The sequence below is a fragment of the Anser brachyrhynchus genome (assembly GCF_964034855.1).
Source record: "Anser brachyrhynchus genome assembly, chromosome: Z".
NCBI classification, from domain to species: domain Eukaryota; kingdom Metazoa; phylum Chordata; class Aves; order Anseriformes; family Anatidae; genus Anser; species Anser brachyrhynchus.
The window spans coordinates 18,138,556-18,153,281 of record NC_137697.1 but is presented as its reverse complement, the minus strand read 5'-3'; the positions used below and the strand labels follow the sequence as shown (position 1 = coordinate 18,153,281).

The following is a 14,726-nucleotide window of genomic DNA, read 5'->3' as shown; positions in this document are numbered from 1 at the left end:
TTGTTTTGTTTAGTTTTCCCCTTCCCCCTCCCTTTTCCCCTTTCCCTTTTTTTTTCCTCCTTTAGTTAAATTGTTAATTGTTTAGTTAAATTGTTTAGTTAAATTGTTTAATTAATAATAATCTTTTCTTAATAATTATTTATTTTTTCCTTTAATTAAATCATCCTTATCTCAACCCGTGAGTTGTTCTTTCCTTTACTTCTTCCCCTCCTCATCTAAGGAGGGGGAGTGAGAGAGCGGTTGTGGTGTTCAGCTGCCTAGCACGGTAAAACCACCACAGATGGGTACAGTAGAAGTACTTGAGATGTTATCCTAATGGATCATAATTGTAATAAATTGTGGCTTTAGACAAGAATAACAAGAGTCTTCAGTAAATAAGAGTCTTTTAGTAGAAAGTATTTACCATGTACCTTTGGATTCATTATGCCTTCTTGCTTAAAGCAGCTGTAAAAGATGTCCATGGAAAACACTTCACTCCACAGATATCCATAGTACTGGCCATCATAACCACCAGCCAGATGTCCAAAAGTAGCTGGCATGTTTGTGCCTTGAAAAGTAGATTCACATTAATTAATTTAAATAAAATGCAGTCACTTTTTTGATGTACAAAGTGCATCAACTTTAAGAAGAAATTAATAAGGAATTTTTATCAACTAATTTGAAACTTCTAATATAGAGAGTCTGAGTACACCTCTAGAAATACTGCCATATTCTGGTATTAAAAAGGAAATTTTATTTCAATTTAGTTGCACACCCAACACATCAGAACATCTAATGTGATATTCACACCATGCCACTCTAAAATATAACCTGAGAAAGTATAGCTTTGTATTTACCTTCATCTTCCTTCAGAAGAGATCATTAAGATCAGACCAAGTTTCAAAGTAATTATTTCAGCTTCATAAAGTACAATCAACAAACAACTTCTTTTACAAACAACAACTTGGTGGTTTGTTGGTTTTTGTTTGTTTGTTTGTTTTGTTTTGTTTTGTATGCCAAGCATTATTGGGAAAGGAAAGCATGTTTAAATAAAGCATTAGGACATGCTGTACAGAAGTTTCATACTGATATACCTGGAGTTGCGGGAATTCCCAGAATCTCTATACAGTATTTGGCATATTCATCTGCTGGGTCAAGAGATGGCTTTGTGTGGAGTGCCTGGTCGACCTTGCTCAAAACAATTTGACGGAGGGTTAAATGACCTAATTGAATAAGAATATTCGATTATCTAACGTCAAAGTAGCTGGAGTTTCTTTAGCACCTTTCGTTCAAAGATCTCAACATACATTCTAAATTATTAGAATTTTAACTATAAAACATTTCCATCTGAATGCTTCAGTTAAAAAAAATAGATATTTTTAGTAAAGGAATTGTCATTACAAACTCCATATTTTCAAATGTTACTTTCCTTACAGATCAAGAACTAATTCAAGCAGGTACTTTAAAAGCAAATTTCAGTATTTAAAATTGTGTTCTTAGCAGTCTTCAATTTCAGTATACCATTTCATTCAGGGCTTGCACAGATGATGGCAAGTATATCTAAGGACATTAACTAAGACACCTCAAAGAGTAGCAAGAACTGCTGCTGCTTTAGGCTCTGCTATTTTGAAGAAGCTAAAAGATATGAACCTCCTCCCAGACAAAATTCTCATGCAGCTACAGTGCCTGTACGAGACGGAAAGACAGGCACTTCTTGTTCAGGATAGGGAAGCAGTGCCTTGATGACATATCTTGTACCACAAACGGAGGGCCATGATTTCAGGGGAGCCCTCATTACAGGGACAGAGTGGTAAGAATGACAATGAGATGATGGCAATGACATTGGATTATGGTCTTGATTTGGAGATAGAGGTAAGGTGGTATGAGATGTAGAAACAGAAGAGAATGAGAACCTTGGTTTGGGAAGGCAACGTGCCTACTGGGAAGGTGGGGACCATAGACTGGATGGATTCTGAATGAAGTGTTCTGGATTCAGAAGTTCAGAGGCTGTTTGAGCAATGAAAGGCCACAGTGCTTTTGTACGGGATATGTTACACATGTTGAGTATACTTGCAAGCAACTTTCATGTCTGTCAAGTCTCATGTGCAAGTGAAATGTAAAATATACATGCAGAAAATCTGATACTTCTGTATTAATGCACAGTGTCTGCCCTGGGAAAATGAAAAATGGAAAAACAATGGAAACCCAAAATATTGAGTAAGAGAATTTGCTGGGTAAGAAAAAGTCACATGGACAAAAACATACAGATATTTTAGTCCTTTGGATAGCCTGGAAAACCAGAGCTGCTGCTGTTCCTGCATACAGTGGTATCTGTCATCATAGCTTTTATTAATGGTTGTACCCAAGCAAATAAAACCAGAAATTATTAATCCAAAGAACTTTTTGAAGTACTCACTTAATTCTTATTGGCACTGACAGTGATAGCTTACACACAGAAAAAAAGTAACTGGTTTGTTACGTTTTACAGAGGATATTGTCTTAAATTTCCCACCAGTTTTTTTAATTATATATTTTTATACATATACTAGGTGAGAGAAAAGGGAGAGATACCTGTATTTGCCAGTCTAGAGGCAGCAAGTTTCTCAAGGAGAGCATCTGCAACATGGCTCTCATCTTTATAATGTCTTGACATTTGTTGTAGTGGTTCTTTTTCCCACACCCAGTTCTCAAACATTTGTGAAGGTACTTCTACAAAGTCTGTTTCCACATTAGTTCCACTAAACCTTGCAAAATCAGTCTGAAAGGAAAAGCCGTTGTATTAAATGAAATCAGAAACCAGGGTTTCTAGAATAATATAAACTTTCAGAGACTGAAATTGAAGTGTTAATCACAGGAAAAGGAATAATTTCATTTTAAAAAATGGTATTTAAAGAAAGGAGGGCATAAATTCATATACAAGACTACTAAAAAGCAACAAAATAGATTATTCAGTAGTTATTTACTGCATTCTCTGTTATTGATTCTCTACTTCAATTTTCTTAGTATTACTCATTTCACTTCTTAGGTTTTGACAGAAGTACAAATGTTTTCATGCTGAATTATGACAATGACATAATTTGTAAATTGTTAAAGAACTGTGTTATATTACCCCAAAGTAGAAAATAAACTCCAATTATACCCTTGTAAAATTGTTTATTGTATTACAGTCTAATGTACTCATTCAAAGATTTTACTTGAGCAACTTTTCCTTTTAAGCTTTTTCCTAACAACTGTCTTCATTCATAAGGCATATATAGTTAACTTATTGCAGTTTTTGAGTCAGTAATTCATGGCCAGAAATAAATGAACTCTAGCAGCTTTAGTCATGAAAGGTCTCCAAATCTGACACTTATTTACTGACAGAAGAATCTTCATTCTGAAAGCCAAGCACATTAGAGCTTTTTAATTTATTTTATTTCACTTTACTGTTGTCAATCATTTCATGTTTAAAGCACACACCAGATATTAATTTTAAAGAAAGGTTTTATGCAGTTAAACATCTTCATAAAAATATGTTCTAAACCCAAAATATTCCTAAAAAAAAGATAGTCACTTTTGAAAGACACATGCTCAAATACCAACAGAAATTATTTTGTCTCGCTCTCGACTTGTAATAACTCTATCTCCTCTTGCCAACCCAATTTTTCCTTTTCAGCAACATTCTAATAAAACACTCCAAGTGCTAAAAGAAAAAAAGAACTCTCAGTTTCTCAACTGCACTCTCAAGGGGTGTACATATTCCACTGGGGAATAGATGCCCACAAGAGGAGTGGCTTTAGAACTTATTTTCTTGCAGGGCTACCAAAAAAGGCATGTATAATGTAGGGCATACATTGAACTGATGGCTCTGTCACATGCGTATCATCTCACGTCTTCAGAAGAACAGCAGAAAAGAAGAAAAACATTTGCCTTCATTTAAACTTCCTGGTTACTCCAATCCATTGTTGTAACAGGATGGCCCTTCTTCCTGTATCTGCTGAATAGCAGCTATGAAAAAAGCTAGGAACCATCAGATAGAAATAAATGGTGATAGAAGTGGATAGATTAAAGGCAGGAGTGCAAGAGTTTGTTGGACACCAGATACCTTCATTTACCCATATGTAACCATACCATGCTAATAAAAAAATATTTGACTCAGGCTCTTGATTAGCTCTTTTTCTAACACCATAAAAAGATCCATCCCTGCCCTGATATCTCACTTTCTAGCAGACCCCAACACATCAGAAGGAGTAATGTCCTCCAAAAGCTGACCTTTATCAGATGCTCACAGATTCCCACTCAGCCAGATCCCCCTTTACCCTTTAAAAGTCAAGTTTTAACATGCTTAAACAAATAAGCATATGAAACAAGATACCGCTTTGTACATGCAAATCCCAGAGGACAGGATGTTCAAATGTGGGACTGAGAAGATATCTGCAGGTGTTTATACTAGTCCATTAAATGATTTACATAAAATACAACAGAAGCAAGCACAGTAGCGGCACACACACAAGGCAGCACAGCAGCGAGAGACACAATCAAAAAAAAAAAGCCTCGCTGGGTTATGTGGAATTCCATAGCAAGTGGAGTAATACATATGCATTTGAGTTGTTGGATGGGTTGCCAAGAAGGGGCTCTGCAATACCCAGGCATCTCCTTGTTAGCTACCAAAATTTTGCACTAGTGTTGAACATGTCTCATTTATAAACATCTTCCGGGCAGTCAAAAAGAAAGAATTGGTTTAATTTCTCAATTTCTGAGCTGAGAAACAACTGTCTTTGAGTGAGGATGATCATGTTTTCCTCAAATTCCTACTTTCAATATGATGCAAAAATATTTATAGCTACTTGTTCCTCAGTTTGCTTGAGCACCACTTGTTTCGTTCTAGATTTAATATAGGGATTTTTATATATCTGTTTCTTTATTTTGCAGTCCTAGGCTCTGGAATTGAGGTCATAAATTAAAATTTAATGTGTACTGTATTCCTCTGATTTTTTGATTTGGTACTACTTTATAAAGACCACTGCAACACTACACAGTTTGGATTTGGTGGATAATGACGTGAATTGGTGAATGAACACAAGAGACTTGCCTCTCTCTCCGAAACATAACATTTTCATTAGGCCTACAAAAAATTCAACATTTAAAATTGAATCTGACAGATGCAAGTAAAAATGAAACCAGGTATTTTATAACTTTATTTGCATCTTGATGCAGAATCTGCTGACTAGCTTCACTTAATTCCGGTCACAGTGAGAATGCTGACTGTCACATGGGGGAGCAGAAAATATAATAGCTCAGGCAAGAATTGCTTATGCTTTTGAAAGGAAGAATGATAACTTTCAAGAGTACTAAATGCAAAAGTGCTGGAGTTAAGGGCATAACTACACAGATTCACAAATCATTTACACTCTTGGGGACAGCATGCTTTTTGTTTCTAATATCTAGCATGCTAGTAGGAGTAACAGAAAGTCATCTGACAGCTGTAGTAACACAAGTCACCACCAAGTACCCGCTTTATTTTTTGGATGGATCTATCTACTTGTCATTGGTACCCTCATGTTGCATACGCAAAGGTATACATTCTTCTAGAAATGTTTTTCAAAAGTTATATTCACTGCTGTAGTTTTAAATGGAAATTTAAAAAAAAAGGTCACTTTAAAAAAATAACCAAAAAATGCACATACAGTTTACTAAAATAGAAACCACCAAAATAAACTTATACCTTGCTTAGAGACAGTGCAGAAAGAAGGAAGGCTTATACTGGAACTGAATCACCACTGACCTGTGCGCATATCTGATGCATTACATGACCAAATTCATGGAAGTAAGTCTTTACTTCATCATGTCGCAGCAATGATGGGCGATCTAATGCTGGTTTTGTGAAGTTGGTTACCAGAGCAGCTACAGACATCATTCTGCTTCCATCAGAGAGAAGACAGCCAGGTTGAAGACCAAAGCATGCTGCATGTCCATACTTTCCTTCTCTGTACAAGAAAATATATCAGAAAATATCTGGAAATCACAAGTCTGCTCACCAGAATGGAATGGCCTATTCAGGAACAATGACAATGAGCTGGTGTCTCTTTAAAGCTTTACGTGAAAAAATTGTGTCTTTTCATTAGGATGATCATATAAAAGTTGGCTTATGACTTCTAAGAGTAACTAAGCTTAAGATCCTGTTAAGAACGTAAGGGGGAAAAAACTTAAGTGTTTAAATCACACTAGTTTAAGATTCCCAGCAGCACTTACAAGAATCTGATTTTTACTCAAATGCTGGAAGAATACACACTTTAGACACCAATTCTATTTTAAACTAGTCACAAACTCTTTAACAGAGAGGACTATGTTCTATCCTCTGAAGCAATAACTTCTCTTTCATTACAGAAGACAAAAGAATACAGTTTACTGTATCTTCAGTGTGATCCAAGTTTAAATAAGACTGATTTTGAAACTTCTGCCGTAAACCTAAGTGGTTAATGGGGTAGTGAAGGCAGAAAAGTCTTATTAACAAATGTCTTCAGAAATTCACGATATGCATAAAGGGGAGAACAGAAAAACAAGTGAAGAAGAAAACCCATGCCTATTTTTAATGTACCAATTTATGTACTACTGTATTCACTCACCTAATGTTCTTTACCCAGAGAAGCCTTAAATCAACTTATATTAAAAAATGACATTTAAAAATTGCTGAAAAATAATTAAAAAACAGTGAGAAATAGTCAAAAAATAATACCTAAGAATAAATCTTGTCCAATTATCCTAGTCTCCTAATCTCTTATGAACAGAAATGATGCTGTGAACAGCTAAAGAAGAGCTACAGTGATCAAGCTGGAAGTACATTTCAAGGTGTGCTCAACAGGAATCTGTTCTTGGTCCTGAGCTATTTGACGCTTTCGTTAGCAGTCTGAAGGCAGAACTGGCTACAAAATATGCATATAAAGTTTAAAGAGGAGCTGGGAGAAACTTAAATGCTTGGCAGATAGGAGTATAACTGATCTGAACAGACTAAAGTAATAGTTCAGCATAAATGAAAAATCAAACATGGTATTACAGTTGGGAATGAGAAAAGTCCATGAAGGAAAAAAGGAAAAATGATGAACTGACTAGTCAGTAATACTACAGAAGATGAACAAAGTTGTAATGCAAAAAAAAAAAAAAAGAAGTAAACGATCTGAAAACAGTCCAAAACAGTCCAGAGGACAACTTTATGAACACAGTAATAGCCTTACCAGTGGGACAAATATTTACTTCCAAATGCATTTAATTTCACCTACACCAGTAACCCACTAAGTTGAATTCCATTTTAAGCACATACATAAAACACTAGGTGATAATTACCTGGGGTAGAGGTCCAAATAGAACTGCCCTAACATTTCTCCTGTTGAGTTGTCCTTTACTGTATAAAGAGTAACACTGTCGTGCCAAACATGGGCACTTTCTACTCGCTCAAATACAAGTCCAAGCAGATTCTGGTAAATATTCAGTAAGCCTTCTGTAACAGCCTCAACTGGGAAATATTCTTTCAGCTTCTCTTGATCTATAGAGTACTTCAGCTCTTCTGTTTTGTTCATATAATAATGAAGATCCCATGCATTGATTCTTCCATCATAATCAAAGTTTCTTTCTTTACACTCCTTTTTCTTCAAATCTAGAATGAATTCTCTTTCCTTCTCAACCAATGGCTTTAGCTTTTTACTCAAATCATCTGAAAAAAAGATTGCCTTTGAATCAACTTGTGCATTCCTTACCATAATGTATATTCCTGCAAAACAGACTCAGGTTTATACAGTATAACTTTAAGCACATGCCCTAAACGTGCATTATAGAGTTTTCTATTTGTTGATTAACAAACAGCAAGCAAGCTGCTTTCTTGTCTTAATGAGTTTTAGTGCAGGCATGTTATAAATAATACACAAATCTGCATAGGCCTAGCAGTACTGTGAAGGGTTTGGGGAAATTTTAGACTTATTCAAAGATACCAGAAATGGAAAGAAACACTTGACACATTTGCCAGAAACCTTGTGTTTTACCTCATGTAATCTCAGTTCTCTTGATGTGTTTCTGCAGAAGCAGCTAAAGACTACAACTACTATTAGTTACTGAAGCGTAACACAAAATTCAAACACTATTTTTTCACGGACTTTTCAAAATGGATTCTGACCTATTTCTAGCTAAGGTCCTATTAAAAAGCAAGAGACCAAAGAGTTCTTGCCTATATGATAGCTAGCTACTCTCCTACCAAGTATCAGTTTTATCCAATATAGCTTCTCTTGGACAAGAAAGAGTCATAGCACTATGAAAGCAATATATTTAATATAAAATTATTAAGCTAATTGAAGCTCTCATACAGTACAATCTATATTTATGTTATTCGTAGCATTTCTGGACTACCGAACACTTTTCCTTAAGAATTCGGGTTAATGGCCACTATTGGTATATAGAGAGTAAAATTTAGGTATTGCCTCTCCTATTTCTAGAAAGGCTCTAAAGCGCTAAATGCATTTACATGATTGATAAATACTAACAGTTTGCAGCTCAAATTATGCTAAATTCAGAATATGTCATAAGACAGAATGTTTTTCCTCCTAGCCATAAGATCAGCTTATGAACATTGATTGAAAACACGAATATGAGCCAACTAGGAAAGGTGCCCTCCTAGATCTGTTGCTGGAGAACAGAGAGGGTCTTGTGGGAGACGTGGCAATTGGTGGCCGTCTCAGTCATAGTGACCATGAAGTGGTTGAGTTTAGAATTTTATGGTGACAGAAGGAAAACTGTCACCAAAACTTCAGCCCTGGATATGGGGAAAGCAGACTTCAGGCTGCTCAGGGAACTAGTCAGCAAGGTCCCCTGGGAAACTGCTTTTGAAGGCATTGGCATCCATCAGCGCTGGTCAATCTTTAAGCACAGCCTCCTAAAAGCACAAGATCAGGCGATTCCAAAATATGGGAAGTCAGGCAAGCAGGGCAGAAGGCCAGCCTGGCTGACCAGGGAACTTCTACTGGAGCTTAGGCGAAAAAAGAAAGTGTACGGCTACTGGAAGGAGGGTCAGGCGACAAGGAAGGAATACAGGGATGCTGTTCATGTTTGTAGGGAGAAAATTCGTGTGGCCAAAGCCCAACTAGAGTTGAAGCTGGCCATGTCTGTGGGAGACAATAAAAAAGTTTTTTTTAGATATGTGAACAGAAAAAGGAGAACCAAAGAAAACACAGGTCCGCTACTAGATGGGGAGGGTCTCCTCACAGACAATGACATAGGCAAAACAGAAACGTTTAACGCCTTCTTTGCCTCTGTTTTCAACACTGATGATGGGCTTCGGGACCCAGGGTACCCTGAGCTGGAGGGCCATGATGGTGGGAATGACAAACTCCCAACCGACCTTTAACATGTGTGGGATTTGCTGCTCCACTTGGATCCATACAAGTCCATGGGTCCGGATGGGATTCATCCCAGGGTGGTTAAAGAGCTGGCTGGCGTCATCGCGGGACCTCTCTCAATTATTTTTCAATGATCTTGGGAATCTGGAGAGGTCCCATTGGACTGGAAGCTGGCAAATGTTGCGCCAATTTTCAAGAAGGGTGAGAAAGAAGACCCTACCAATTACAGGCGTGTCAGTCTCACGTCAGTGCCTGGTAAAATTATGGAGAGGATGATCCTTGAAGTTATTGAAGCGCACCTGGGGGACAATGCAGTCATTGGTCCCAGCCAACATGGGTTCATGAGGGGTAGGTCTTGTCTAACAAAATTGATTTCTTTTTATGATAAGATCACCCACCTAGTCCATCAAGGGAAACCAGCTGATGGGATCTTTTTGGACTTCAGCAAAGCTGGTGACACAGTTTCCCATAGGATCCTACTGGACAAAATGTCCAGCATACAGCTAAACAAAAGCATCATACGATGGGTGAGCAACTGGCTGACGGACAGGGCTCAAAGGGTTGTGGTAAATGGGGCCACATCTGGCTGGAGGATGGTCACTAGTGGGGTTCCTTAAGGCTCCATTTTAGGGCCAGTCCTCTTCAATGTTTTTATAAACGATTTGGATGTAGGACTGGGAGGTGTTTTGAGCAAATCTGCCGACGACACCAAACTTGGAGGAGTTGTGGACTCAGATGAGGGTGGAAAGGCTTTGCAGAGAGATCTGGACAGATTGGAGAGCTGGCCGATCACCAACCGCATGAAGTTTAACAAAAGCAAGTGCCGGGTCCTGCACCTGGGACTGGGCAACCCCGGCTATACGTACAGACCGGGCGACGAGACGCTGGAGAGCAGCCCCGCAGAGAGGGATCTGGGGGTTGTGGTTGACAGCAAGTTGAATATGAGCTAGTGGTGTGCCCTGGCAGCCAGGAGGGCCAACCTTACCCTGGGATGCGTCAAGCACGGCATTGCTAGTCGGTCGAGGGAAGGGATTGTCCCGCTCTACTCTGCGCTGATGCGGCCTCACCTCGAGTACGGTGTGCAGTTCTGGGCACCACAGTACAAAAAGGACATGAAACTGTTGGAGAGTGTCCAGAGGAGGGCGACGAAGATGGTGAAGGGCCTAGAGGGGAAGACATATGAGGAGCGGCTGAGGTCACTGGGCCTGTTCAGCCAGGAGAAGAGGAGGCTGAGGGGGGACCTCATCGCAGTCTACAACTCCTCGCGAGGGGCAGTGGAGAGGCAGGTGACCTATTCTCCGTAAACATCAGTGATAGGACCCACAGGAACAGTGTTAAGCTGAGGCAGGGGAAGTTTAGGCTGGACATCAGGAAGAGGTTCTTCACTGAGAGGGTGGTCGCACACTGGAACAGGCTCCCCAGTGAAGTAGTCACTGCACCAAGCCCGTCTGAATTTAAGAAGCAATTGGACTGTGCACTTAGTCACATGGTCTAAACTTTTGGGCAGACCTGTGCGGTGCCAGGAGTTGGACTTGATGATCCTTATGGGTCCCTTCCAACTCGGGATATTATTTGATTCTATGATTCTATGATAATATATATGAACAAAGCACAGCAAACCATGCTGTTATGCTTGTATCTGAATATATATCAAAAAAGCTAAATTAAAGATGACAATTAATTTGATGGACATTCTACCTCTACCACAGTAACCAGGAAACACAATATTTTTGAATAGAAATATTCATGATCTTGTAATAAGTTAAAGTTACAACAATAACTACTAAATTTTGAAGTGTGTCAGCTTCCAAACAAATAATTAAAAAAAATACTACATACGTCCATTTAGAATTACAAAAACATAGCAGAAAGAGTTCAAAATATTTTCACTGCACTTAAAAAAGAAGTGATTTTAACAATTATAAATCAAAACTAAGCATAGGTTCATTGACAAATATGCAGATAATTGGTATTGATAAATATGGAGCTGAACTCACACAATAACATGAGAAATGTGACAGAATTACAGGTAAAGGAACAGGTGCATTTAAACCTCTTTATTGTTGTATAAACACACAGGAAAACAAAAAACAATACCACCAAACACTTTATTGCTGTACTAAATAATTTTGGGGCCGCTGATTTATACAATATATAAATACAATCCTCTTCACCAAAAGGACTAACTGGTGTTAGGACACATTAACAAAGGAACACATACTATTCTGTGAAACTGTATAATTCTGGAGTGCAGAGGTTAACTCTGTGCACAAAATGGGCCCACTGAAGTGAACAGGATAACTATACATATCTGTGCCATTAAAATTTTCAAAATATATCAGGTTTCAAATAGAATTGCAGTAAAGGGCTTTTGTCTTCAAAGAAATCAAGACACTGCAGATATATAATTTTTTATACAGCTCATGGAAGCTGCATCATCATATACTTGAATCTTTTATTATACTTAATGCAGTTATATCAGTGGACAGAAAGAGACACTAAGGCTACATAGGCACAAAAAAATGCAGCTAACCTAAGGTAATGAAAAGCTGCAAATGTTATGCAGCCTCTTGAACTGAGAGAATATGCTTAGGCTGCACATGTTATTCTGGTTCCAAACTAGGATAACTGCATTTGGGGGCAGGGAAAGACACTACAGTTTGCCTATACTGACTGTCACAAAGAAGATGTTTTCAGATTTTTATTTTATGCTTCCCTGTCTTGGGGCAATTCTATTTGTACAGCTATGGCCAGAACAGAGGCAACAGGGAGTTCCTTTTCCACCTAAATATGACAGACACTATGACGAATTATTTATTTAAATTATCTTGGCTGAGGAGCCATGTTGCCATTCCAAATATAAGAGTATTGTTTATAAATAAGAACAAACCTAAGAAAGTTGTTACGTTATCTGTGCTCTTCGCAGTGTTTACCTCCAGGACAAAGTTGGCATGTGTATTATAACCAAGCAGTTCTGCTACTTTTGCCCTTAGTGGAAGCAATTGCTGAAGAATTTTTGTGTTCTCCTAAAAAAGAAAGGAGGCAAGTTTGTGAAGTGAAACCAAGAAAACTATCTTATTGAATGACTGTATGAAAAATACTTGTAACCATAAGGAACAGCACACATTTACAATGACACTTTGAGACATAAATATAGAATATCATAAGTTTAGCTAGATCTTTGTAATTTTTTTTAGTCACAACACTTAACTGCAAGCAGCTAGATGTCCAGTTTTCTAGTCAATCTGAGTCATTACATTCCTTACTATAATTAATCTGTTTCAATTAATCAAACAATATACCATTTCTTCTGAGCGTAACAAACCTTTGACTGTTGCAAAGAGTTTATTTTCTTTATCAACCATTTAAATGTAAAAGATAACAGGGACAAAATGCTTAATTGCTTGTTAGTGGTTAAGACAGACTGCAAAGCCATTGTGCTATCTTCAAACCTTGTTTGCAAATTTCCCTCTTTTGCCATTCTGACAATAGCAGTCAGAGAAAAGGATCTGAAACACAAAAGCCCCAGGCACTGACCTAGATAAGGTGGAGGATCTCTGAGAGGCTTAAAACGTAATTGTGTTAATTTCCATTTCTAGAAAAGCGAGATTTCTCAGAAAAAAAAAAAAAGGAAGAAAACTTTTTTTCAGGGTACATATAATTGACTAGGTTTGAAGATTCTCCCACGGTTATAACAGCATATCCCTTTAATTCTGCTGACTTACAGCGTTCAGTTCTTGGTACCATTTTATCTTATCTTGTGCTCTTCACATTTCCCAGCATTTCAAGTACAAAAGCACAAATCTGCCTTTATTCTCTAATGGTTGGTACAATTGCCTGCTAAATGACAGTTCTTCTATCCTTTCTAGCCTTTTCATTATTTTTGTACCTATCTGGGTGCCAAGCAGGTATCATCAGTATCAAATGAATTATTTGTGAAATTATTTCTTTTTTCTATAAGGTACGTTACTAGCTATTTTTCAGATAACTAAATGAATCTTGTATAAAAATTAGAAATTTTTAACATCTAGTTAAAGATGTCCTCAAGATGCTGTGCATTCATTTTATATTTAATCACTTGCATTTCATAATTAAAACATATGCTCAAATAAACACTGTTATTCTGAAGAATAGGAAGTAGTATAGAAGCCATACTCAGCCAGCCTTCTCTGGGAAGAAAGTGCCAGCAAGTAGTTACAGAACACTGTAGGAAAGTGTGGCAGGTTGCCAAAATCCTACTTCTATTAACAGCACCACTGATATTTTAAGATACATACATAGGCACACAACTTCCTCTTTAGACATCAGAATAAACTGGAGCAAGGAAATATTACAGATCATACTGGTAAGTTTTCATTTCATAGCGCTAGACAAAATACAGAGCTCAAATCTAACATCTGAATGCCCAGCTCCATTTTTCAGCTCTGTCATTACCCTGCAGAAAAGTCAATTTATGATGTACCTCTTTGCATCTGGTGTTAAAGGCAGATTCCATTTTTCTCCTGGTTTCTGAAATGCAGCACTTCTTCATAACAGGAAAATAGTGGGGATACTTTAAAGTAACTTTGTATTTGTCTTCCTCAGTCTTCTCTAAACTGTTAATAAAGTCATCAGGAAGGCCTTCTATAGAATACAATTTAATAAACAATGTTTACTAGAATTAACTAGACCACTCCCTTGTCTGTTACATTATTGTATTTGTTCTGCCTGCATCGGAAATACAACACTTCTTTTTGCTAACAATTTTTAAATAATGTTATTTGCTAATGATTGCTAAGCCAAGCAAAACACATTTTGAAACACTTTATTGGTGAAGAAAATAGAAATAAATGTAAGGCTACCAGACAAGAATAGATTAAAATTTTAAAAGAAAAAAAAATCATGTTATTAAAGTACATCTTATGCTATGCCCTCCAGAAACTGAATCCCTAAATCCTCTGTCACATGAAAAATGTGACATTGAATATTAGATATTTCTTCACCCAGAGGGTGGTGAGGCACTGGAACAAGTTGCCCAGAGAAGCTGTGGACACCCCATCCCTGGAAGTGCTCAAGGCCAGGCTGGATGGGGCTTTGGGCAACCTGGTCTGGTGGGAGGCGTCCCTGCCCAGGGCAGGGACTTGTTATTGGGAGATCTTTAAGGTATCTTCCAACACAAACCATTCTGTGATTCTATGACCTCTAGATCAGTTTAAATCACTTAAGTGCCTTAATTTCTTGCATGACAAAAAACTTTTTCAAATAATTTTAATGAAATAATACCCAGTGGGGTATTACGATAGTGGAGAACTGAGAAAAGAAGCAGTGATGAGTAATGGTATGGAAAAGACAGTAAGGCAGATATGTTCACTTCATGCAAGGCAAAACACTTCAGGAAGCACAAGTCTA

General features: G+C 37.6%; 1 protein-coding gene across 5 annotated transcripts in view; it reads right to left on the bottom strand.

The window, feature by feature from the left end:
• Positions 1–14,726, bottom strand: part of NLN (neurolysin) — a gene marked incomplete at its 5' end in the record, with an annotated part of 39,144 nt that overhangs the window by 3,652 nt on the left and 20,766 nt on the right. For 4 of the 5 annotated variants that reach the window (XM_080574674.1, XM_080574677.1, XM_080574676.1 and 1 more), the window contains 7 exons: positions 411–547; positions 1,074–1,202; positions 2,551–2,737; positions 5,744–5,945; positions 7,300–7,666; positions 12,229–12,364; positions 13,801–13,961. In XM_080574674.1, the coding sequence (XP_080430800.1) occupies positions 411–547; positions 1,074–1,202; positions 2,551–2,737; positions 5,744–5,945; positions 7,300–7,666; positions 12,229–12,364; positions 13,801–13,961 (1,319 nt within the window). Of the gene's footprint in view, positions 1–403; positions 548–1,073; positions 1,203–2,550; positions 2,738–5,743; positions 5,946–7,299; positions 7,667–12,228; positions 12,365–13,800; positions 13,962–14,726 lie in introns of all 5 variants that reach the window. The other variant, XM_080574678.1, reaches the window with a different exon arrangement.